This window comes from Symphalangus syndactylus, chromosome 6 (genome assembly GCF_028878055.3).
Source record: "Symphalangus syndactylus isolate Jambi chromosome 6, NHGRI_mSymSyn1-v2.1_pri, whole genome shotgun sequence".
NCBI classification, from domain to species: domain Eukaryota; kingdom Metazoa; phylum Chordata; class Mammalia; order Primates; family Hylobatidae; genus Symphalangus; species Symphalangus syndactylus.
In genome coordinates this window covers 80,359,421-80,386,650 of record NC_072428.2, presented here as the reverse complement: position 1 = coordinate 80,386,650, position 27,230 = coordinate 80,359,421, and the positions used below count along the sequence as shown (strand labels likewise).

At 43.3% G+C, this 27,230-nt stretch overlaps 1 protein-coding gene and 1 pseudogene across 2 annotated transcripts in view; one reads left to right on the top strand and one right to left on the bottom strand.

Annotated features, from left to right (window-relative positions):
- Nucleotides 1-3,540: 3,540 nt before the first annotated feature.
- LOC129483991 (actin-related protein 2/3 complex subunit 3-like) lies at nt 3,541-4,338 on the top strand (annotated as a pseudogene).
- A 2,684-nt stretch (nt 4,339-7,022) lies between these two features.
- Nucleotides 7,023-27,230, bottom strand: part of PANX1 (pannexin 1) — a 67,335-nt gene continuing 47,127 nt past the window's right edge. Inside the window, exons 3-6 of one of the 2 annotated variants that reach the window (XR_010121547.1) lie at nt 13,932-14,155; nt 12,274-12,929; nt 10,558-11,742; nt 7,023-7,686 (exon numbers count right to left, since the gene is read on the bottom strand). Coding sequence is in view for 1 of the 2 variants with exons in the window: in XM_055283291.2 (XP_055139266.1) it covers nt 11,663-11,742; nt 12,274-12,929; nt 13,932-14,155 (960 nt within the window). In the remaining variant the exon portion in view is untranslated. Of the gene's footprint in view, nt 11,743-12,273; nt 12,930-13,931; nt 14,156-27,230 lie in introns of both variants that reach the window. The other variant, XM_055283291.2, reaches the window with a different exon arrangement.

The window sequence follows — 27,230 nt, the reverse complement described above, 5'->3', positions numbered from 1 at the left end:
CAGACCTCAAGGGAAGAGAATCCCAGGCCAAAAGAAAGACACAGACAAGGACACAGGGACAGTGAAGCACTTCATCATGTGGGAACAGACGTGCATAAAACAGTCTGGTCAACCTATTCTGTCCAATATGGTAGCCACTAGCTACATAGGACTATTGAGCTGTTTAAATGAGGCCAGTGTGAAATGAGATGTGCTCTAAGTAAAATATACACACTGAAATTAAAAAACTTAGAATGAAAAGTGAAATATCTCAATATTTTGTATCCTGAGACTTTGCTGAAGTTGCTTATCAGCTTAAGGAGATTTTGGGCTGAGACGATGGGGTTTTCTAAAGATACAATCATGTCATCTGTAAACAGGGACACTTTGACTTCCTCTTTTCCTAACTGAATACCCTTTCTTTCTTTCTCCTGCCTGATTGCCCTGGCCAGAACTTCCAACATTATGTTGAATAGGAGTGGTGAGACAGGGCATCCCTGTCTTGTGCCACTTTTCAAAGGGAATGCTTCCAGTTTTTGCCCATTCAGTATGATATTGGCTGTGAGTCTGACACAGATAGCTCTTATTTTGAGATACGTCCCATCAATCGCTAATTTATTGAGAGTTTTTAGCATGAAGGGCTGTTGAATTTTGTCAAAGGCCTTTTCTGCATCTATTGAGATAATCATGTGGTTTTGGTCGTTGATTCTGTTTATATGCTGGATTACGTTTATTGATTTGCATTATGTTGAACCAGCCTTGCATCCCAGGGATGAACAGCCCACTTGATCATGGTGGATAAGCTTTTTGGTGTGCTGCTGGATTCGGTTTGCCAGTATTTTATTGAGGATTTTTGCATCGATGTTCATCAGGGATATTGGTCTAAAATTCTCTTCTTTTGTTGTGTCTCTCCCAGGCTTTGGTATCAGGACAATGCTGGCCTCATAAAATGAGTTAGGGAGGATTCCCTCTTTTTCTATTGATCGGAATAGTTTCAGAAGGAATGGTACCAGTTCCTCCTTGTACCTGTGGTAGAATTTGGCTGTGAATCCTTCTGGTCTTGGACTTTCTTTGGTTGGTAGGCTATTAATTATTGACTCAATTTCAGAGCCTGTTATTGGTCTAAAAATCACAAGCATTCTTATACACCAATAACAGACAAACAGCCAAATCATGAGTGAACTCCCATTCACAATTGCTTCAAAGACAATAAAATACCTAGGAATCCAACTTACAAGGGATGTGAAGGACCTCTTCAAGGAGAACTACAAACCACTGCTCAACGAAATATAAGAGGACACAAATAAATGGAAGAACATTCCTTGCTCATGGATAGGAAGAATCAGTATCATGAAAATGGCCATACCGCCCAAGGTAATTTATAGATTCGATGCCATCCCCATCAAGCTACTAATGACTTTCTTCACAGAATTGGAAAAAACTACTTTAAAGTTCATATGGAACCAAAAAAGAGCCCACATTGCCAAGTCAATCCTAAGCCAAAAGAACAAAGCTGGAGGCATCATGCTACCTGACTTCAAACTATACTACAAGGCTACAGTAACCAAAACAGCATGGTACTGGTACCAAACAGAGATACAGACCAATGGAACAGAACAGAGCCCTCAGAAATAGTACCACACATCTACAACTATCTGATCTTTTACAAACCTGACAAAAACAAGCAATGGAGAAAGGATTCCCTATTTAATAAATGTGCTGGGAAAACTGGCTAGCCATAAGTAGAAAGCTGAAACTGGATCCCTTCCTTACACCTTATACAAAAATTAATTCAAGATAGATTAAAGACTTAAATGTTAGACCTAAAACCATAAAAACCCTAGAAGAAAACTTAGGCAATACTACCCAGGACATAGGCATGGACAAGGACTTTATGTCTAAAACACCAAAAGCAATGGCAACAAAAGCCAAAATTGACGAAAGGGATCTAATTAAACTAAAGAGCTTCTGCACAGCAAAAGAAACTACCATCAGAATGAACAGGCAACCTAAAGAATGGGAGAAAATTTTTGCAATCTATTCATCTTACGAAGGGCTAATATCCAGAATCTACAAAGAACTCAAACAAATTTACAAGAAAAAACAACCCCATCAAAAAGTGGGTGAAGGAGATGAACAGACACTTCTCAAAAGAAGACATTTATGCAGCCAAAAAACACATGAAAAAATGCTCATCACCACTGGCCGTCACAGAAATGCAAATCAAAACCACAATGAGATACCATCTCACACCAGTTAGAATGGCAATCATTAAAAAGTCAGGAAACAACAGGTGCTGGAGAGGATGTGGAGAAATAGGAACACTTTTACATTGTTGGTGGGACTGTAAACTAGTTCAACTACTGTGGAAGACAGTGTGGCGATTCCTCAAGGATCTAGAACTAGAAATACCATTTGACCCAGCCATCCCATTACTGGGTATATGCCCAAAGGATTAGAAATCATGCTGCTACAAAGACACATGAACACGTATGTTTACTGCGGCACTATTCACAATAGTAAAGACTTGGAACCAACCCAAATGTCCATCAATGATAGACTGGATTAAGAAAATGTGGCACATATACACCATAGAATACTATGCAGCCATAAAAAATGACGAGTTCATGTCCTTTGTAGGGACATGGATGAAGCTGGAAACCATCATTCACAGCAAACTATCGCAAGAACAAAAAACCAAACACTGCATGTTCTCACTTATAGGTGGGAATTGAATAATGAGAACACTTGGACACAGGAAGGGGAACATCACACACCAGGGCCTGTTGTGGGGTTGGGGTAGGTGGTAGGGATAGCATTAGGAAATATACCTAATGTAAATGACAAGTTAATGGGTGCAACACACCAACATGGCACATGTATACATATGTAACAAACCTGCACGTTGTGCACATGTACCCTAGAACTTAAAGTATAATAAAAAAAAAAACCTCAATATTTTTATATTGATTACACGTTGAAGTTTTTTGGATATATTAGGTTAAAATAACCATTAATTTCACTCATTTATGTGGCTATTAGAAAACTTAAAGTTACTTATACACGTCTCTCATATTCAACTGGACAGTGTCTAGACCATCCTTTTATTATTATTTTTATTTTTTTGAGACGGAGTCTTGCTCTGTCTCCTAGGCTGGAGTGCAGTGGTGTGATCTCTGCTCACTGCAACCTCTGCCTCCTGGGTTCAAGTGATTCTCCTGCCTCAGCCTCCTGAGTAGCTGGGATTACAGGCACGTGCCACCACGCCTGGCTAATTTTTCTTGTATTTTTAGTACAGACGGGGTTTCACCTTGTTACCCAGGATGGTCTCGATCTCCTAACCTCATGATCCACCCGCCTCAGTCTCCCAAAGTGCTGGGATTACAGGCATGAGCCACTGCGCCTGGCCCCTTATTCTTTTTTTAATGTTTACTCTTTTTTTTCTTTCTGCTCTCTTTGCCACAGCCATAGTTTTGGGCAATTTCTTTTAAATGAAGCTTCCCTTATCTCATGGGTTACTTACAAAGATGATAAGGAACTCCAAAGGCCTCTGTACTTAACAATGCTTCCGATCCTGCTCCTCTGGGTTGAAACCCGGGCGCCGCCAATATGCCGGCTTACCACTCTTCTCTCATGGATCCTGACACCAGACTCATCGGAAACATGGCACTGTTGACTATCAGAAGTCAATTCAAAGGACCTGCCCCCAGAGAGACAAAAGATACAGATATTGTGGATGAAGCATCTATTACTTCAAGGCCAATGTCTTCTTCAAAAACTATGAAATTAAGAATGAAGCTGATAGGACCTTGATATATATATAACTCTCTACATTTCTGAATGTCTGAAGAAACTCCAAAAGTGCAATTCCAAAAGCCAAGGTGAGAAAGAAATGTATACACTGGGAATCACTAATTTTCCCATTCCTGGAGAGCCTGGTTTTCCACTTAACGCAATCTATGCCAAACCTGCAAACAAACAGGAAGATGAAGTGATGACAGCCTATTTACAACAGCTAAGGCAAGAGACTGGATTGAGACTTTGTGAGAAAGTTTTCGACCCTCAGAATGATAAACCCAGCAAGTGGTGGACTTGCTTTGTGAAGAGACAGTTCATGAACAAGAGTCTTTCAGGACCCGGACAGTGAAGGGAGCCCAGGCAGCCACCGTCTCCAGAGCCCTGGGCAGCATTTTCCATCAAGATGTACACAATCTTTTGCCTTTATTTCGTAAAGTTTTATACAGAAGAGAGAAGAGCATGTCTTTACTTGAAAAACTCTTGATCAAGAATTTGGGTGGGAGAAAAGAAAGTGGGTTATCAAGGCTGATTTGAAATTTTCTGCATTACGCTGGCGCTTAATAAGTAATAATAAGGAAATTTCTAACATTCAAAAAAAAAATGCTTCCTTTGTAACAGTTCTGATATTCCAAATGAACAAATGAGACAAATCTCTTTGAGTCTCTTTAGCTATGAAATTACCTTGAGAACATTGCCTTTTACATTCCTCAATCTTCCATGAAAGCTTGGGTTTTATTATTGGATTCTTTGCTTCCTGAGGTAATGTGAATTTCATTTCTGGGAATTTGGAAGTGATTTTTTGGTAACACTTTAGTTGTTTCCATTTCCTTGTGTCTGAGAAAAAGTACACTGCAATACTGGAACAGGGCTCTTGGGAAGATCCATTTTGACTTTTCCTCATTCATGGGCTTGGTGTGCTTCTCCTTCCCCTGAGGGGTCTCCACAGTCTCTGGTGTAACACAGAGGAGCATTTGGGCCTTTCCTTTCCACTCCTCTTTCAAAGAGGGGAATTCAGAACACTGGCATTATATGAGGGGAGAAGAGGTAGGATCTGATAAGCAAATTATCCCATCTGCAGTTTAGTTACAGTAGTTTGGTTTTATCAAGGAGGGCACAGGTCGGTAGCCTCCAGCCTTCCTCCTCTGCTCTCAGCACTGGGTGGTGGTAGAAGGGGGATGTGGGGTAGGGGAAAACTTCATAAACATCTTCCCTGGGTAGACAAAAATTATGAACAGAAAAGCCACCACTATTCTTACTACAATGGCATTAAGTATCTCAGATCAATAGCACACCCAACTGTGGAGTTCAAATAAGCTGGTGAATGTTAGAACTCTTAGGAAAGTGAGGCCACTCAGATATAAATTAGCATGGGTGCAGATGGGAGAAACCACCACCAAGAGAAGTTTCTTAGAAGTGCTTTAGAAAGCCTTCAAGTTAAGCCCTCGATTACTAAAATAGGAGAAGGAAATACAGGATGAGCTGTACTTGGCCACTTCAAATTGGGCAAGGTAGGAGGAGTCGTGATAGAGATGGATAAGGCCTGGGGGAAGAATTCACTTCTAACCTGATGCTGTCACCCACTCTGGACATGTTCAGAAGGCATTCATGGGGGCAGATGGGGGTCTAAATAATCCCTCAGCACATGGACATCAGGCTGTGTGCCAGGTGCTGGGAGCACAGGGGATGTGGAAGGCACCAGCCAGCCTCAAGGGCCTCCAAGGCAGGGGGAGACAGACAAAGCCATCAGGGTAGTGCAGAGTGCTAAGCACTGAGGCAAGGAGCAATAACAAGCACAGAGGGCATCTAAGTCAGGACAAAGGGAGGGGCAGGTCATGAATACTTCCTGCTGGGGAGGCTGGAGGTGACTTCTGAATAGAATGTATGAGGCGGATGAGGACAGACAGCATCCGAGAAAACAGAGAGGCTTTTAAGAAACAGTACACGAGGCTGTGTAAGAGAAGACAGGGAGAGTAGTGGGTATGTGATGATCTTGAAGAGGTGGGGCCATGTATGGTCTAAGAAACAAGGTTGTTCTTTGTCCTGAAATCCACAGAGTCCCAAGGGATTTAAAAGTGGTGATGGTTTAATGTTTACTCTTAAACATTTAAAAGTACACTTTTAAATGGTTTAAAAGAGTAAACCATTTAAAAATGGTAGGGAGGGTTTTCATGATCACAGCTGCATTCTAGGAAGTCCACAGACAGGAAATGTATTAGCTGGGTTAGATACAGTAAGACTATCAGAGGAATTCAGGAGAAACAAGGGCCTGAATGACACCACTGGGAACAGAGGCCGGCCTCAGAAGACTGTTAAGGGGGTAAAGCTACAGGTCTCTGAGACAGACAGGGTAGGATTTAGGTTATCTGTGCTGACAGAGTATAATGTGGCTCCATGACTCCCACTTAGAGTGCGGGCAGGACCTGTGACTTGATTCTAGCCAAGATAATATGGCAAAGGTGGAGGGTTTTAGCAGATGTCATTAAGGTCCCAAATCAGTTGATTCTGAGTTAGGCAAAATGAATTCTGCCAACAACCTGAGGCAGCTTTGAAGCAGCTCTTTCCCCAGTTGAGCTTCCAGATGAGAATACAACCTTCCACAACTGGGTTGTAGCACTGTGAATCCCTGAGCACAGGACCTAGCTGAGCTGTGTCCAGATTCCTGACCCAGGAAACTGCAAGATGATATATGTGTATTGCTTTAAGCTGCTAAGTTTGCAGTAATTTGTTATGGGGCAATAGAAAACTAATACAACATCCAAGGGTCCTGGGGTTGCCACCCTGGGAACAGCTGGTGAGCAAGACAGTCAAAGCTAGCACTTAGAATTTACTATATTTGTGATATGCCAGGAATGGCACTAAAATTTCACATGGCTCTGATTACCCACAATAGTAAGCTGTACTAATTAACCATTGTACAAAGGAGTCCTCCTTTTGCGAGAGATGAGCAGAAGAACCCATGTTTAGCAGCACATCGTTGCTGATCTTTTTTCCCCAAGCCCAGGCAAACAATCCTCAATCAGAAAGCAAGTGATCTGTGCCTTAGAAATTCCAGAATCTGTGGGCCTTAATCAAGGACTCTCTTTCTTTAGTCACTGCCAGCTGGATTTTGGCAAGCAGCATGAAGCCTATGGAATTTTATGTTTCCAGCAGAGAGGAATGAGCCTCAAGACATTTTGGAACGCATCTCCCATTACATCTTCCATGAAATGACTCTCCCTAAAGGGAAGGCAAGAAATATTAAGACATTTTTCATTACTTGTTGAGTTTTATTTAGGTGGACACAACAGTGAAGAACTCAAACATAGTTTGACCTTTATCTACAGACACAGCAGCCTGGATTTTCAGCCTTTCATTCCTCTTTAAATGTAAGTCAGCAGGCTCAAAATGCAGAGCTTGGCTAAGTGACTTCTGTGGAAATATGAAATATAGTAGTGATAACCACCAAGGGCTTTCAAATTCTTGTGTTCTTCTAAGGATCCTTTCCTAACACCATGATTTGTTCTCATCTTTGTGGAAATGAAACCAAGATAGTCTTAATTTGTAAAGTCCTTTTTCATCTGTTGGCAGTCTTCTTACAAAGGATGCAGCAAAAAGAACACACATTTTTCTTTCAAAGTTTTGAAGAAATATAGTCATTAAAAAGAATTTAAATTATGCCTAGAGCACCACTTTACAGAATACCATTAAATTGTAATTACGTGCTTTTAAAAAGCCACCTTGTTAAAGAGGAGCTGATGGTTTCAGTTTTTGTAGGGAACACTTGTAACACTGCAGAATTCTACAAGGGCTTTCTCCTCCGGTGGGCAGGGAAAAAACCACCCAATTCATGAGAAACCTCCATGGCTTTCAGGAACTTGAAGAACAATTGCTGATTAAATTTCATGCTTTAGTGATGAAGTATTTTTACAGCTGAAAAAAGAACCCAGAAACATAATACATTTCATTTAAAGCAGGCAGAAAAACCAACCACAAATTAATATCTATTGTATTCCACATGACACAATATCATCATTGTCAATCATTTTAAATGGTTTCACTTTATTTGTGAAAAATAAAGCCAAAATGCCAACAACTTCCAAGAAGGAACCATTTCATCATCTCCATCCCCTCAGATAAAACCTCAATTACTGGTAATTGTACATTTCCATCAATATCCCTTTTAAAGAGGTTTATTCTGGGGAATTACTGAGACCAGGAGCTTTAAAAGCTCCAATTTCCCTAATCTCTGAGAGGCTATCTTGAACTTGTATTGAACTTGGAAAGTGGTCAAGACTCACTCCATAATAAGAAGTTAAGGACTGTCACTACTTAAGGTGGAAACCTATTCATTTGCAGAAATATTCCTCTCTCTACCAAGAGGCTAATGAGCCTCCCCTCCTCTTCTCCTTTCTAAAATAAAATCACGTTTGCCTTCTAAAATCAAATAACAGTTGCCAACAAATTAGGATTTATCCTAAGAGTTTGTCCATTCATTTCAACAAACATTTACAGAATGCCTCATCTGGGCCAGTGTCTGTTTTAAGCACTTGCGATACAGCAGTGCATACAAATTCTCACCCTTACAAACCTTTTGATTGACCCAGGACTGACAGTAAGCAAAACAAACCAAAGACGAGCACATTTTAAAAAGGTGTCTAAAAACCTGCCTCTTGATAGCTGAGCTAATTCTCATAGGCACAAACTGCCCTGACCTGAGCTCACTCTTGGACAGGCAGTTCCCACAAATGAAACTAAACATGCAAACCAGACCCACTGTACAGGTGGAAGTTTCCAGCTTTCTCACGGTACAAGTGTAAGGTAGGGCGCAGCATTTTATAGTGTTATGTCCCTCCCCACATTCCTGTGAGGCGGAACAGGAACAAGTACTTGACCCTGGAGGAAGATAACGCCTTGTGGTCAGGGAGAGAACAGCAGTTCACGCCGGCTGCCTGGTCTTTCCAGGCCCGCTGCTGCCCAGGCTTCTACTGACCTTGTTAAGTCTGACTCTAGAAAATGAAGGCAGGTACTCAAAAGGTACAGTTCACCCAGAAGAATGTAAATGTGACTGAGCTAAGCAAACGTACAGCTGAGTCTTAGTGTTGGGGGAAGTAGCTTTCATGAAGGCAAAGGGAGCCCCATTCTCTGCCGTGTGGCTTGCTCTTCAGCCGTTGGAGCGCAGCTTTTTCAGAGGCATGGACTAAAATGACCTAAGGTGCACTGAAAATGTTGGCTGTAGATCTGAGGAGAGGGTCCATAGCTATAAAAATGTTTGGAAGGGGGTTGTAACCCCTCGAAGTTTAAGAACCTCTATGTTGGAAGTCTCTGCCAATCCCTTTGTAAAAGTGAAGATGTGTTGGAACGCTGCCTTCACAGTACTCTGTGTCCCTCCCAGCTGCAAGAATGTTGTTTCCAGCCTGGTTCAGCAGCTTGCTGGTGGTTTACTAGGCAGACGTGAGCCAGAAACAAAATCAGCAACCCTGGAGTGGTCATTTAGGATCTGTTTGTCTCCTTTTACAAAGCAATGAGTGCTTTATAAAAGCATTTCTCCTCAGGAAACTGGCTCCTCAAAAGTCGTTCTCCAAGCCAGCAGCTCACAGTAGATGGATGAGTTTACCTGTCCTAATAATACTTTTTTTCCAAGCTGAAATGTATCCCCAGGCCTCCACACCAGCCTTCTGGGGCCCTGAAAGTTGTTTACCAGTAGCTCCACATCCTCCACAGGCTTGTTCTCTCACCTCTGTGAGGGAAGGTTCGAAAGGCAACTGGATCCCTTACTATTCAAAATTACTGTGACTATTTCACGCAAACTTCAACCTAGAGGATTTGCAGCTAAAGAACCTTAAGGTGGTCATCTGCCTCTGGGAAAAATGATAACTATATCCTCAAAACCAGCAGTTACAGAAACCATAGGAGAGAAAACAAAAACAATGTGGCCTCTCCCAAGAACATAGAGCATCTGCTAGGAGTTTTCTGGCATAGCCTTTACTGTGGCTACACTTTATCCTCTCAGGCACCAGCCCATGTTTCTGCTGCCTTTTACTGGACTCTGAAGTCCTCAAGGATGGGACCTGCCTAAGCGTATCTGCACATCCAACTTGGTACTGGTGCCTGGAACATCACAGACCCTACTGGAGTTCAGAGAGTGGGAATGGCTTGGAGACTTCCTGGTCTCCTATCAATTGTTACCATTTCAAAATACAAATTAAGGATAGTCTACAGAAGACGAAGCTTTTTGTAAAAAAAAAAATCATATCCTAGAAAATGTGTCTCATAAATCTTTTTAAATTTTCAAAAGAAACCAGTGTAGAAACTTGTGATGGAACATCTCAGACACGGCAATATAATAATTTTGCAAATTCCATTATTTAGGTTACTGCCATTTCTAAGTCACAGTATAATTCAACAGTAATAAATATCATGTAACAGAATAATTTAACGCACTGATTGCTACTTTGATATCATCAGCTTTCCATTTCAGAAAACATCACAGAAGTACAAATAAAATCTGCTTTTCTGAATATTCTGAAAGGCAGACAGCAGCTTATATAACTTCCGTTCTTCAGAAAACAGTAATTAGATTATGTAAACAACTGTCTGTAAGAGCTAAAAGTAACCTTGGAGGTTCCTCACTTATGGAACGTGCTAACTTTCTAAGACTAGAACTGGGAAGTTCCACAGATGTTAAAGATTTTTTGAGTGTGTGTGTAAAATGTGAACATAGGATCTATTTACATAGTTGGAATTGGGAACAGTTTTTAACATGTTCTGAATCAGCTTTAAATGTTTATGAAATAAGCTTACATTTGTCTTATCCAACCATTTGTAATCTTTATTCTATAATTCTCCGCCAGTGCTAGAATTTTCTTACCAAATGGCCTCAATTCGGACACTGAATAAACGATAATGAATTTCTTAAAGCTGTGCTTAAATATAAACAAAATAAACCGCTAAGTTTTTCTGGCTCCAAGCACGCCATATGAAGCACACCAATGTCACTTATGTGCCCTGATCACATTCAGGCAAAGTGTTCTTCACTTTAAATACTTCTGTGTTCCATTATTGTTTAAGAAAAATCCTGTTTCAAATGCCTTTGATAACAGAGAAACATCCTGTAGACAAACTCTTTGAAAGTGACTGAATTAACATCTTCTGTGATGTCAGATTTCCCCACTGGGCTCTTTTGGAAGCATTCTTCCTGAATTGAAGTCACTGTGAATATCCTTTAGATTTCATCTTGTTAACTCAGTTTTCAGTCAGAGCAGCACTTGGGCCTGCTGCCCTTCAAGGCACAGTGCAACAAATAGTGGTTATGGGACTTCCATCAGCCAAGATTGACAACTAACAATGTAAAGAGAGCTTGAGTGTGGGCCAAGGCATCAGACCTTACACCTAACTTAGGACATAGGTCGACCTATGGATCATTAGCCAGTGCATGCTTTTCTTGTCTAACAGTCTTTAAGGGCACATAAGAAACTCACGTTAAATTATATCCTGACATATTATTATTCCATGAAAACAAAACAAATCTTCCAAAGTGCTTGTTTTCCAGTAGCTCTGGGTCTTGTCTCACCACGGGTACAGAAAGGTATTGCTCCGAGGCTCTGACAGGGCTACTGCTCTTGACTAATTATTCTTGTCTTTCTGCTTTTCATTTGATGAGGACTTAAACATAGTTACTTGCTGCAGTTTACTTATCTCTCAGGTGCTTCCTATGAGAAGTTCATAAACCATTCTTCCATAACCTTTTGTTGATCGCCATTTCCATTAGGGACTCAATAAGACACGCTCAATATCTCCCCCAAGAACCATTTATTGCAAACCGGCTGTGAAACCAACAGGGGTGCTTTAGCCAAGTTAAATCCCATGTCACATAAGTCACAGATTTACAGCTCAAGGAAAAAAATCATCAGCAAGAAGAATCCAGAAGTCTCTGTCGGGCATTCTTCTCTCCATTTTTTGCTTTGGTTTCACTGTCTATGTTCATAGCTGTCAAAATTGAAAACAAATATTTATGACAGAAATATAGCAGGAATTACCAATACTAATCAATTTCTCTTCTGCCAAAAATTCCTCTCACAGTCTATACCATGTTTTGCTTCTTAGCCTAACTAAATGAATCAATAAACTTTCAGTCTCCTTTGAAAGAGAAAGTCAGAGAGTAACAGAGAAGGAGATCAGAGGTACAGAGAGGAAAGCCAGTAAGGTAAGACAAAAATAAGCAAGAAAGACAAGGAAGAGTGCTGTGCAAGACAGAGTATGAGACAGAGAGAGAAGAGGGAAATACCAGAAAAAGCACAGAAGTTATCCTTCTTTGGAAATGTAGAGCAGCACCAATTCTTTTCCTCTCCTAATACTGAGGGGTTCCCACCCCCCATCCCCCCCTACCTTGGTATTAAGGTTTTTAATGCTTGGAAATGGTTTAAATGATGGGCAGGGTAAAGACTGTCAATATTCCCACAAGGCTGCTGCAAAGGCTCTCGGTGGGCTCCCGTAGCCTCTGCCAAAAGCAAACCCTACCTTGGAGCTCTGCTGTCTGGTTCCCCTGCTCCTCTCTCGTCTCTGCAGACATGGGAGTTTTGCCATCAACAACATCCATCTTGATCATGCCAAGGTTTGTCAGGAGTAGCATTGGGTCGATCCCCTGACCACTGCTCTTAATATTCTCCAGTACCTTAAGACACTTGTATGACTTGACCTCACTTATATTTTCCTCCAAGAAGAGATTGTAGAGGCTCAAATCGTTGTACCCTTCAGATTTGAAATGCAGAACATCAAAAGTGGGGAGGATTTCATACACTTTGAGAACATCTGTCTTCTGTCGGAATGGAACAAACAGCGTGTAGACAACCACGGGAGCCAGCAGGACATAAACCACAAGGTTAATGACACTGAGCAACTGGAAGATGCCCACGGCGATGAGTTTGCACTGAAACTGATTGGGCACGGTGCTGTCATTTCTCAGGATCCCTGATTTGATGCTGCACACAAACTCGTCTGAGAGTGAGGAGAGGCTGAAGTAATAGCCCAGGTAGATACATGCTAACAGTATAATGATGAGTGTCAGCAGGCGGCAGCTAATGTACTTGATGATTAAATTAGTAGAATTTTTCTTTGTCTTCAAGTACTGCTCCACGATTGGGTACTTGAAGTGGCTTTCAGATATCTCCCACAAACTGAAAAATAAAGGAAACAAAAATAACTTAGGCACTCATCAAGACCATCAAATATTAAAGGCAGATACACATTCAACAATGTCACACTAAAAATTTCAAACACTCATACTTCTTTACCTACAAATTCAGTAGAGTAGTCAAAAATAAAATCCGTTTAAAAGAGGGAAGAAAAGGAATAAAATACTTTTCCCCTTAATATTTAACAAAAGGCCTAGTTAATTAAATGAGTTAATATTTGGAAATTTTTAGAATGATGCCTGGCATCTGGTAAATCCTAAATACGTGTAAACATACGCCTCTTACAGGTGAGGGGTGGAACAACTCAAGGGGTATGGGCACAAACTATGGGGTCTAAAGGGCATGGTTCAGTTCCCAGCACTCTCACAGCTACAGAAGAGTGTTTTTATCCAGAATAAAAGTGGAGGAGGAGGTTAACAAATGCACTTAGTAATGTTGCTCTGAGGGTTAAAGGAGATAATGTACTTAAATAACTCAATACGGTGTGTGAGATATATTAAATATTCAAAAAATGATGGCTATTATTATTCCAATTATTCAATAACAAGAACCAAAAGAAGATTGTGAAAAGGCAAGCCAGGACCTACTCGTTCCCCATTTCTCTCTCATCCCCTTGCTCAGCTACCTTGAAATCCTCTGTGCGTCTCCATTAAGGAGTTAAATAGATCAAAGCAAGCAAGCTTCATATAGCACCTCAATCTGTTACCCCTACAAGAACTGCATTTTTAAAATGAGATGGTAACGTTTCACTCATCAAGGGAAGGAGTCTTGACAGAAGGACAAATGGGTGGGATGGGGTGGGGTGAGATTTGGGGACAGTGGACATCCCTGGATCCTACAGGCTGTCACTAGGTGCATGACGTACCCCTGACTCCACTCCTGCCCTGCCTCCTAGCAATGAGAACTCTGGGCCCAGACTGGCAGTAGAAGGGCAGAGAATTTGTCCTACAAAACCCGATGAGCTGCCTGCTGGGGCTAAGTTACCTTTGCCCTAAGTTGTCGGTAACACCTGGAACTGAGCAGGCTCCATTTCTCATGTCATGGTCACGTGCACTCTTTGCAGCCTTAATTGCACGGTTGTAAACTTTGTCAAGTTCTTCCATGATAAACTTCAAGTCTGAGCAAATATGAGGAGCAGCTGCGAAACGCCAGAACAGCGGGGGCAGGTACAGGAGGATCGCAAAGAGCAACAGGATGTAGGGGAAAAACTGAAAAACAAGAGAACAAATCGTGGGCTTAACAGACCCCCCCATGCAGTAACCTAATGGCGCCAAGTGATGCTCTCATTTTCTCACATCTTGAGACAAATGTGCAGTGTGGAAATTGGGCTCATTACCTAATAACTACTTCTTATGGCTAAATTCCCCTGTCCAGGTAATACCTGACACAGGTAACTACCTATTTTTTTCTTCCATAGGTATTAATTTGAAGTAATCAGCAACTGCATGGTGACACATGGTGTGTGCGTTCTAATCACAGAAAGAAAATTAAAAAATAAAATTATTCCCATTCCCTGAACAAAATCCCAGTTAAGAAACCTGTAGCTATCACGAAGGCTTTTGCTGGGTTTTTGTTGTTTAATTTTTGTGGTTTTAAGAAGCAACTAAGGCATATGGCTCCATTTTTGCCCTCCTTTGGAATCTGGGAAAATGCCAAAGAAACATATAACTTCCCCCAAAACAAATTAGAAAAGCTTTGACTTCGGTGATTCAGTAATCATCCCAATAAGACAGCTGAAATAAGCAGTTGAATTCACAGAATGCAGAATGAACGTGGAACAGACTTTGAAGGCAGTCCAACACCCTCATTGTATAGTTGGATAAACTTGGGCTCAGAGAGGCCATCCACAACGGGCAAGTAATCAAGAGGAGAGCGTCCAGATCAGGGTGCAGACACACACCAAACAAGAGGGGATTCGCACGTCAGGGAGGGTGAGGAGCACCCCAGTAACCAGGACCACTGGTTGGTCAGAGGTGGCTTAGCTTCAGCAGAAGACTTAGGAAGACTGTAAACTGCAGTCAGTGCAGATCTGAATTGAAGCTCAGCGTTGTGGCCTTGGGCAGTGAGGTCACTGAGTCTCTGACCCTCAGTTTCCTTATCTATGAAATGGTCATGGAATAGAGGTGTCATGAAGATTAAAGGAGATAATTGATGGAAAATGCTTAGCAAAGGGCCCGGCATGGAATAGGCACTCAAACACTCCAGGTAACCACAAAAAGGTTAGCTAGGTGGACACGTTATGTTCAGTCCTCACAGTGACCCTGGGACTCTATAGATGGCTCCATTCCACAAATGGGAAGAGAGAGCCGGAAGCAGTTTCTGGCCCCAGATCACAAAGCTGGTAAGTGAGAGTCAGACTATGTTGCCAACCTCTGTGACCCCAGAGACATCTTTTTCCAATCTAACACACTCTCAATTACTTTACTCCTCTGGAAAACTTCTCCTTACTTTTGGATGGGCCTATCTCCACCATTTCTCAGAGTAGTAATGGAAGAGGCCATGATGGCCTCTAAGTTGACATGAAACCCTCCCTCCCCAAACATTTCTGGGAGTGGACGGCAGACCCCACAACATGGCCCTGACTGTAATTTCAGATGTACAGGGCATTCCCATAAGCCCCTCACTCAGTTTCCCCCATTGCTAATGACTCATATTTCTGTGATACATTTGTCAAGACTAAGAAGCCAACATCGGCACATTATCAGAAACTAAACTTCAGACTTTTATTTGTAAAGTACAGTAGTAGTTTTTCCACTACTGTCCTCTTCCTGTTTCAAGATCCAATCCAGGGTACCCACTGCATTTAGTTGCCATGTCTCCCTAGACTCCTTGGTTTTGTGACAGTTCTTCAATCTTTCCTTGTTTTTAAATGCATAAAATAATAGATATATAGGTTCACAAAGGAAATAGAACACTGATATACAGTTATCAAAATATTAATGTTTTGCATCCGCTTCTTTATTCATACTTAAATTAGGATCTAGCAGATGATCTAACAGCTATTGAAACTTTGAAGTAGTGAAGAGTAAATGATATTCCAGGATATCTGTGATTTTCTGTGGGTGACAAACTCACAGGTACTGCTAATATCACTATGGATTGTTGCCTACATAAAAACTTTTTTAATGCTAAATTTTAGTTGGAAGTGAATAAAAAATAAAGCTGTCATATATTTTCCTATCCTAGTTTGCAGGCCTCCTGTCACTATCACAGACCCACATAAGGAATCTCTGCCCCAGATGCAAGAGAGAAATAAGCACAAATGACCCCAAAACTTTGCAAAGCCCTCTTACCAAGACAGCTGCTTTACTTTGGCATTCTGGCACGGGATGAGGTGTTTCAAAAGTATTAACCCAATTTGCAAAGGGCTGTTACACAATGACACACACAGCAGGCTGTGATTAGCTGAATTTTGGCTGCATAATTCATAGCTGGCTGTGGGGAGAAGGAATGTTCGTTTAATTCTTGCCCAATCGGAAGGGTGCCCATTAGTTTAAAAACATAACTGCATGACACAGAGTTTCTGCTGCTTCCATAACCATGAAAGCCAGGCATTCTATCTGGGAACCACAGGGAGAAAACTTTTTCTAACATGGGCTTGTGAAACATCTGTATAAGTCACTTTTGTTTCAAAGCTATTTGAATAATGGCATTTCACTTCGAACTGTTCCCTTGAATTAAAAAGTGACTATTTACAGTCTGTGGCATTTTTAAACATGCCCAACTGGTACAATAATTTGGTATAATAAGTGGTACAATGAATAGTTCAGCACAGCTCATTGTAATTAGAAAAACACATTACATATTGGGTGTAAATTTCCCTAAAATACCCTTGTACCTTGATCACCACTATAATAACATCATTTAATGCCCCATCTCTTGGTTTCCTCCACACTAAAACCTCTTTTTATTTTTTTCACACCAAAAATAAAAAGGCAACTTTCAGTGAGTCTATAAAAATATAGTAAAACAGGAAATAAGAATCCAAAAAACACATAAAATTACAGTCTTTAATTTCAAATAAGAAACATGGAAAAGCTGCAGGGCTTTGAGGGTGCATCTGCAGATAGAAACAGCTTTGTTCATAAGTTGTGTCAACTCCACATTAGGCCTGGGATGCTCAGCATCTCTTGAAGCCATGATGGCACTATTTTGCATGATGTTCGAGTGAGTATTGAGCTCTTCCAAGAATAGGGAAACTTCTCAAATCATCGTGGAACCAAGCAGCTGTCCAACTACAATTTTCAGTCTATCTGCCTTAAAAATGTGTGCTGTTTCTGGAAGGGGTTATAGTTAAAACAACAGAAACCTCCAGATGGAAGGAACCTAGAGGGTGAGCAGTACAACTTCCCTCCATATTCAAATCCTTTCTACCTCATCGAAGGCAAAGAACCATCCAATTCGGACTGAACAACTCCTCACCTAAAATGCATGTGACCTCATCTTAGGGGATTAAGTGCAGATGGGTAAATTCACTCAAAAACATCTCCTGGGGACCTGCTATGTGCCAGGCAGTGCGCTGGATGCATGGCCCCCACAGACTAGGCACAGAGTCTGCCCCAAGATCACACAGGACAGGTGGGAACACAAGCTGATAATTAAATCATCAAAACATGTAGTTACTAAGTACTGAGGGAACAGAAAAGTCCCTAGGGAGGTGGTCAGGGACGCTTCATAAAAGAGGTAACACCTGAACTATGTCTTAAAGTACAGTGTGGCAATAAAATAAAACAAAGCCTTATGTTAAGACACAGCACAAATGTCACCTCTGTGGCCCTTTGGAATCCTCTTTCCTCTGTTTGGAATCCTTTCCTCCTTGTTTGTCTGTTGAATTCTCACTCATCCAGAGCACCAAGGTAAATGAGCAAGCCTGTGAGTGAGGAAGTAGACAGAGCAGAGGCTGGAAGGGTGTGCTGGGTTGAATACTGCCCCCCAACCCTAACTGATGACCACCTGGAACCTCAGAGTGTGATACTGTTTGGAAATAGGTCTTTGCAAATATAATTAGTTAAGATAAGGTCATGATAAATTAGGGCAGGCCCTGATCCAATGACTTGTGTCCTTATCAGAAGGCCAAATGAAGACACAGAGACAAACAGGAAGAAGCCCTGTGATGACAGAAGTAGAGACTGGAGTGATGCATCTACCATCCTAGGAACACAGAGGACGGCCAGCAGCCACCAGGAACTAGAAGAAAGCACATCACAGACTCTCCCCAAAAGCACCAAAAGGAGCCAATTCTGGCAACACCTTGATTGTGGACTTTTGGCCTCCAAAACTAGGAGGAAATACATTTCTGTTGTAATTTGTTATAGCAGATCTAGGAAATTCACAAAAAGTGTAAGCAGAGACTGAATTAAGAAGGCCACAAATTCCCACACCATACACCATGGGGTACCACTGGTAGAGGGCAAAATCAGATATATTTCAGAAAACCACTACAGAGGCAAAGAAGAAACACATGGGAAGGAGAGGGACCAGGCAGGAGGTCACTGTGGCAGAGAGGGCAGGAAGAGAAGACAGATCTGAGAGCAACAGATCGGGGAGACACAGCCTTCAGTGTCCACACAGAAGAGGGGAATAGAAAAGGAGAAGAACTGAGGATCAGGCTGGGTGTGTAGCTCATGCAAGGGCATGGGGGTCGGGGGGTCGGGGGTGGAACCATCAGGTGAAATAAATGAAGAGTCCCAGATTCAGAGCAGACGGGAGTGAGGTGGGAGGCAGACCTGAGAAGATGAGAAATTTTGAACATGAGATACCTGCAGTCAAAACGCCCTGGTATGTAGTAGATAACTGAAAATAAAGGAAAAGAATCTAGCTGTACAATTCAGGATTTGGCAACACACATGTGGTCAAAGCCAACCGTATGGTTAAGATCATCCAAGGAGAATGGGCAGAAGGAGAAGACCAGAAGACCATGGACAGGCCTGAGACCCTATAACACTTAAGGGTCGGGCAAAAAGAGAACCTTGGAAGAAATGGAGAAAAGTGGTCAGAAAGTAGGAAGTAGGTAAACCAAGAACATCCTGCACTGGGGAAGTGGAGTAAAAAGATGCATGAAGGATGTCTCTTCTGGCTATATGCTATTCAGGTAATACCGCAGTTACAGACAATCCTAGACAGTGGGAGTCAAGAGTGAATGGCTACCCCAAAAAGCTAATGTGCACTCCCTGAGAAGTTTACAGAAGGCAGAAAATACAGATGGCATGGCTTCTATTCGGCACCCAAGGTGCTGTGGTTTGCACTGGGTGACATTCTGGAGTGCAGTTGGAGGGAACCCATCATGGGGAGAGCCCTGGAGAAGACAGTGAGCAAAGTGTCTGTTCACAGAAGGAGGAAAAGATGCCTACCAAGATAAGTAGAACCAAGTGACAAGGGGCAGCCTTTCCATGGATCTATGAAATGCAGTGAATTGTCCTATGAGGCAAGGAGCTCCCTTTCAGTGCAATTTGTGATCATCTGGGAGGGCTTGAGTATTCCAGATTAAGGGTCCATAGGGTTTTCTTGTAAAGGGCCAGAGAGTAAATATTACAGGTTTGAGAGCTACATGGTCTCTGTTGCAGCTGCTCAACCCTGCCATTATAGTGCAAAAGCAGCCACAGATAATGTGTGAACAAATGGGGCACAGTTGTGTTCCAATAAAATTTTATTTACAAAAACAGGTATGGACTGATTTGGCTCAAGCATGTGTGCCCTAGTTTGCCAACCCTGGCTCTGGATTCTTGCTTCTCAAAGAGTGGTGTGGTCCATAGACCACAAAACTCAGTTATCACTTGGGAGTCTGTTGTAAATGCAGAATTGCAGGTCCCTGTCAGACCTGCTGAATCAGAGCTTAAAGTTCAACAAAATCCCCAGGTGATCTCCATGCACAGAGAATTTGAGAAATGGTCTAGATGGGTGGTGCCCACATTGTACGGCAAGACGGGCTCACATCAGAATCTCCTGGGAAGCTGATAAAAACCACATTCCTGACCTTAACCACAGAAGCTCCAACCTAATGGCCTGGATGGCCTTGGGAGCCTGAATTTTCACAAGGCCACTCTGGCAATGCTAAGGTTTAGAAGCCTCTGGTCTGGAAGCCTCAGAGGATTCCTCCAAGTTTCTATGAGTCTACTTAAGAGAAATAAAGATTTGCCCACTCTCTTAATTTTGTTCTTGTTTTTCTTATTGGTTTTTTCAGTAAAAAACGGACTCTCCTGTTTTAGAGAGAAATCTTACTAATAGTTGCCTCCTACATTCTAAACTTGAACAAAGGCAACAGAACACTCAAAAAAAAGCCGGTTCTCAAGCAGTGTTAGAGCGCCACCTACTGGGCGGCCCCCCTGACTGTACCCACAGCTCCAGCAAAGGCCTCACAGTCTGTCCTTAGAGGGCATCAGTAGTGCATGGAGTGGGAGAGAAAGGGAGGAGGAAGACGGAGAAATCAAAGTCGGTTGGGGAGAAATGACACCATTGATCATACCAGTGTCATACCAGTGCTGACTTAAATATTACACTGAATAACTTCTTTGGGGGAATTGAGCTCTCCTAACTTCAGCATCAGAATTAAATTGAGAAATGCTGAATAAACCCTGTGCCTCTAATCCCCCATCCTTTGTCAGGATGCTCCTGGAGAACCAAGTCTGGTTCTGAACAGGACACACAGCTACCTCACTGCCCTCCTCCCTTCCATATATACTCTTCAAGCACCCACTGTGGACTACACATTGTCTCAGGGGTACATGGATAAACAAGACATAGTCATGGTCTCTGCCTGCATAAAGCTTACAATCTTAAGAGATAAAGAATTAATTAAGCAGAATTATGGCAAGACATTTTCATGTCAAGCTTCCATTTTATTTGAAAGTGGTTGGGGAAGGCCTTGGAGGGCAGGAGGCAGAAATAGGGAGTGGGATGCCTGAAGTTAGTTTCAAGTGACAGCAAGTTCAGAATGAGGTGGCCACAGGAACTCGCGATGGAAATGGAAAGGAGGTGAAAGTTCTTGCAGATGAGACAGAGACTGAGGCTAGATGTGCCATCCGGGAGGACACAGAAGTCACCTTGGGGTGGTGAAGGAGGATGAGCATGACTGAGTCCTGAATGAATGAGGGGCGACTGGGAGAATGAGAGCAATGAGGAGGGCACGGGGAAGGCATAGCCAGTATCCAGAACAGCTAAGGAACTGAGTTTTCTATGAAGAAACAGTAGCAAGGTAAGGAATACAGGCATGGGAAGAAACTACACAAGTCCATGAGCATGCTGAACTAAGGACCTCCTGGGTCAACAGTGGGCTCCCCTGCTGGACAGCTCTTCTGCCAGAAAGACTCTCCTTGTGTTGAACTGCAGCTCATCAGCAGGTGACCATCACCTACAGGCTACAGTCCAGAATTCTGAAGCCACAGAAGTTAGAGTTAGAACTGGACCTTCTCACATGGGAAACATGTCTGAAAACTGAAGGAGGCTGTGGGCTCACCTGCCATCTGGCTGTGCGACCTCAGAAAAGGCATTGATCGCTCTGGCCCTCGGAGCCTGAATGAGAGGACCCTAACAGCTTAACAGTCCCAAGTCTGCTCAGTGTGGAGAAGCCACAAGAAAACCTTTTTATCTTTGAAAGAGAATCCAGCAATTCCACTGTGGGGTATGTATCCAAAAGAAACAAAGTGAGGACTCGAACAGATGTTTACAGCAGCAATATTCACAATAGCCAAGAAGTGCAACCAACCCAAGTATCCACTGACGAATGGATGAACAAAATCTCATACAAATTTACAACAGGATGTTATTCAGTCTCAAAAAGGAAGGAGATTTTGATGTATGTTACCGCGTGAATGAACTGTGAAAACATTTTCTTAAGTGAGATAAGCCAGACACAAAAGTACAAATATTGTATGGTTTCACTTATATGAGGTATCTAGAATAGGCAAATGCAGAGAGACAGAAAACAGAATGGAGGTTGCCAGGGGCTGGGGGGATGGGGAAACGGAAAATTACTGCTTAATGGGTGCAGGTCTCAGTTTGGGAAGATGAAAAATTCAGGAGATGGATAATGGTGATGGTTTCGCAACAATGTAAATGTACTTAATGCCACTGGGCTATACACCTACAAAGAGAAAGGTAAATTTTATGTTATGTATATTTTACCAAAAAAGAAAAAGAAAAACTTGAAAAAGAGATCAATGTAGAAATAAAGCTGCTGCGATTACTGAATCTGGCCTAAGAAAGTCACGCAACTAATATTCCTATCTGGTATAGGTTTTATTTCTCCAATTAGGCTGAATCTTCATTTCTCTCTAACTCCCAGCATTACCAACCAAATCCCACAAATTTGATGGCTTAAAACCACAGAAATTTTTTCTTTTATGGTTTTAGAGGAGTTCAAAATCAAGGTGGTAGCAGGGCCATGCTCCCTCCCGAGTCTCCATGGCTGGATCCTCCCAGCGTCTTCCAGCTTCCAGTCGCCCCAGTCTTCCCTCTGAGCATGTCTGTGTCCAAATTCCCCTCTTCTTATGAGGACAGCAGTTATAATGAGTTAAAGGCCCACCCTACTGCAGCAGGACCCCATCTTAACTAATTACATCTGCAATAATTATATTTCCAAATAAGGTGTCACGGTTTAGGGCACACTGGGTTAAAACTTCGACATATCTTTTGGGGGACACAATTCAACCCATGATACCACCCAAATGTAGAGTTAGCCTAAGTCTCAGTCCTCACCTTACTTGCACTCTTGGCAGCATTTGACACAGGTTATCACATTGACACCATCTTTCTTTACAAGATACCCTGCCTTTCAAGCATACAGCACACTGTTTACACTTTCCTCATCACCCCACCTCTCTGTGTCTCCTCTGTTGACTGGTCATACCCCACCCTCTCTTCATGTTGGAGCAGCCCTCAGACCTTTCCCCTGTCTACATATAATCACCCCCTAAGAAACCCCATCCACGCCTATAGCTTTAAACACTATTTTCTGACAATCTGCCTTATCTATAGCTCTATTCTAGCCTGCAATCTCCAGATACCATATCTCACCACCCACCTGACACATCCTCTGGACCATAGGGCACCTGATTCAACATGTTCAAGCAGAACTCTTTGATTTTCCTCCAAAATCTGCTTCTTCACCAGGCTTCTTCAAGTGTCACGAAGGTGTCACTCCATCTGGTGCCTGAAACTTTGGTCGTGTCCTTAATCCTGATCTTCCTCTCATCTTCCCATGTCCAATCAGCACATCTTGTTACTTCTGTATCTTAGAAAAGATGCCCTGAGCCTTAGAAAAGATGCACTTCCCACCTCTGCTGCTGTCACCCTAGATCTCAACTGCTGTCACTCTAGACCAAGGATCAGCAAACTGCTGCCCCTGAGCCAAATCTAGCCACAAGGAATCATGTCTACTCTGCAGAACTGAGTAGCTGCGACAGTGACCATGTGATCTGCAATGACAAAAAACTTTATGATCTGGCCCTCTGCAGAAAATTTTGCTGACCCTGGTCTAGGCCCTTGATGTCACTTTCGACTATCCTTTTGCGTGATCTTCTAATCAGCAATAAGACATAGAGTGTTGCTTTTTGTTTGCTCTTTGCCTTCTTGGACATAACTGCTTCTTTTCCTTTCTGTTCCCTAATTAGAACCCTCACTCTCTGCTTACCAAGTGGCTCTCCCTGCCTCTATTCCCTCCTGTACACCGTTACTGAGGCTTAACTCTTGGAACCGCCAAGTTCACCCTGCTCCGATACTTGCAATGGCTCCCGCTGTCCAGCATTTAGCCCATCCATCTGGTTAGTTTTCAAAGTCCCCTGTAACCTAGCCTACGCTGCATAGTTAATCAAGGCCCCACTGCTCCCCAACAGGCCACGCCTCTCCCAGAAAGTGCTTCCCACCCTCCCAGACAGTGGTTTTTTTGTGCTTGTTGGGCCTGTATTTTCCTTCCAGTTGTCACCCAGCTTGTTCCTCTCTCTTCTGGTTATCAGGAAGAGAGAGTTTATGAAAAGGGAAAAAAAATTGTGAAGAAATTGTCTAATCATCTTCATTTCCTTACCTCCCATTCACTCTTCACCACAGCCATCTGCCTCCCACTTCTCCACTAAAATCATTCCTGCTGGATCCCCAACGTTTTCATTAAATCCAGTAAGTTGTATTTCTCCCAGACTGCATTGGCTTCTCTGCAGCAGCATTTAACAGAGTTCACTGCTGTCTGAAACACTCTCCTTTTACCATTTAGCTGATTATTCCCTCTCACTGCCTTCTTCTATGTTTATTTTTTCCACTGAACAACAAGCTCCTTGATGAAGGGATCATGTCATCTGTGGCTTTCTGCCACAGCACATACATTCTAGCATATGGTAGGCCCTCAATCAACGTTAGCTGAAATCAACTGTGACTAAATGTTTTCAGCTCAAGAATTTCTATTTGGCTTCCTTCCTTCCTTTTCTTCCTTTCTTTCTTTTCTTCCCTCTGTTGCCCAGGCTGGAGTAGAGTGGGCACGCTACAGACTCCCTGCCTCTGGCTCCTGTGATTCTCCTGCCTCGGCCTGTGGGCTGCCTGGGATTGCAGGTGCGCACCACCACCCCTGCCTGGTTTTTGTCCTTTGGCTGGAGGCGCGGTTTCGCCATGTTGGCCAGGCTGGTCTCCAGCTCCTGACCTCGAGTGGTCTGCCCGCCTCGGCCTCCCGAGGTGCTGGGATGGCAGACGGAGTCTCGCTCACTCGGTGCTCGGTGTTGCCCAGGCTGGAGTGCAGTGGCGTGGTCTTGGATCCCTGCAGCCTCCGCCTCCCAGCCACCTGCCTTGGCCTCCCAGGGTGCTGGGACTGCAGCCTCTGCCCGGCCGCCGCCCCGTCTGGGAGGTGGGGAGCGTCTCTGCCTGGCCGCCCATCGTCTGGGATGTGAGGAGTGCCTCTGCCTGGCCGCCCCGTCTGGGAGGTGAGGAGCGCCTCTGCCCAGCCGCCACCCCGTCTAGGAAGTGAGGAGCATCTCTGCCTGGCCGCCCATCGTCTGGGATGTGAGGAGCGTCTCTGCCCGGCCGCCACCCCGTCTAGGAAGTGAGGAGTGCCTCTGCCCGGCCACCCATCGTCTGGGATGTGAGGAGCGCCTCTGCCCGGCCACCCCGTCTGGGAAGTGAGGAGCGCCTCTGCCCGGCTGCCCCATCTGGGAAGTGAGGAGCGCCTCTGCCCTGCCGCCCCTCGTCTGGGATGTGAGGAGCACCTCTGCCCGGCCGCCCCGTCTGGGAAGTGAGGAGTGCCTCTGCCCGGCCGCCCCATCTGGGATGTGAGGAGTGCCTCTGCCCGGCCACCCCGTCTGGGAAGTGAGGAGCGCCTCTGCCCGGCCGCCCATCGTCTGGGATGTGAGGAGCGCCTCTGCCCGGCCGCCCATAGTCTGGGAAGTGAGGAGCGCCTCAGCCCGGCCGCCCATCATCTGGGAAGTGAGGAGCGCCTCTGCCCGGCCGCCCTGTCTGGGATGTGGGGAGCGCCTCTGCCCGGCTGCCCCGTCTGGAAGGTCTACCACAGAAGCCAGACGCAATGTGAAGGCTGGACGTGGTGGCTCACGCCTGTAGTCCCAGCACTCTGGGAGGCCGAGGCGGGTTGATCACTTGAGGCTAGGAGTTCGAGACCAGCCTGGCCAACATGGTGAAACATAAGAAAAATACAACAGACAAACCAACCAACCAATCCAGCGACAACAAAACAGGTCTACCCTGGAGTCATACTCTAATTTTTTCTATTTTCCTCCCTTTCTGATCCTTTATCCCACTTGCTTTTTCTTCCTCTTCCTTCTCCTTCTTGTCAAATAGAGGATTGAGTTATTATCATTGATCCATACAAAGTCCCTCTCTCATTTATTTTCTTTAATTCCCACCCCCCATTTCTATTCCCCGTCTTCCCATGTGCAACCTTCCTAATATGTCTGATATGCATCTTTTTGTTTGTATTTTTAGAAAATGTTTATTGTTTTGTGTGCAAAAAAAAATTAATAAAATTCCTTCTAGTCCTATAAAAAAAAGAATTTCTATTTGATTCTTTTGGTGCAGTTTTCAGTCAGTTCTCTGTAAAAATCTCCATATAACCATAATTCTTTGAATATATGATTAATGATTAGTTAAAATGCATGGTTGATCAATCTACTATCTGGATCTCCAACAGGTTTGTTTCTGTTTCTGATTTTTCTCTTGGTTTTCTTGTACATCTAGTTATTTCCTAGTGAGTGCTGAATATCGTATGTGAAAAACCTGAGCAAGAATTTGACAGCACATAAGAGGAGGCAGAGCAAGATGGCTGAATTGAACCCTCCAATGATGGATCCCCCTGTTAGGAGATAGACAATATAAAAAGACATAAAGTATCCATGTAAGAAAGCACCCTCCTAAGAATTAAAAAATCAGATGAGCAATGACTATACCTGGTTTTAACATAACAAGGAAAGTGGCATTGAAGAGAGTAGGAAGTATGGTCTTGCACTGCTTACACCACCCCTCCCCTAAACCCAGGCAGTACAGTCTGGAGAAAGAATCCATGTGCTTGAAGTAGGGAGAACAAAGTGAGTATGTCACTTTGCATTGGAACTCAGTGCTGCCTTGCCAAAGCCTCACACAACACCAGGCAGACTTCTGCCAGGTCCCACAAAAGAAGCATTTAGACCAGCCCTGGGCCAGAGGGGAATCTTCTGCCCCAGTGGGAGAAAAGTGAGTCCTGCTGGCTTCACCACCAACTGACTAAAGTGACTTAGGGCCCCAAATAAATCTGAGTGCCAATCAGGACATAGTAACTGTAGGCCTTGGACAAGCCCTGGTGCTGCACTGGTCTTAGAAGCAGTGGGCTTGAGATGTGACCCAATACGACATTAACTGTACCAGCCAGGGGAACACCTGCATCACCTCTCTCCCAACTCCAAGCAGTGCAGCTTGGGGAGTGATCTTTCAACTCGGGGAAAGGAGAGGAAAGAGTACAGAGGATAGTGTCTTGCAACTTAGATATCAAGCTCAGTCACAATAAAATAAAGCACTAGATAGATGCCTGATATAATATGCAGGTACAAGAAGGTTAAAGGACACAAATAAGACTCAACCCAAATAAGACTACCTCAAGGAATATAATAATCCAACTTTCAAAGGTGAAGGACAAACAAAGGATCCCAAAAACACCAGGTGAAAAGATGCAAATTACACATAAAAGAGTTCCAGCAGACTTTTCAGTGGAAACCTTACAGACCAGGAGGGAGTGGGATGACATATTCGAAGCACTAAAGGAAAAAACCTTCCAACCTAGAATATCATCACCAGCAAAGTTATCCTTCAAACATAAAGGCGAAATAA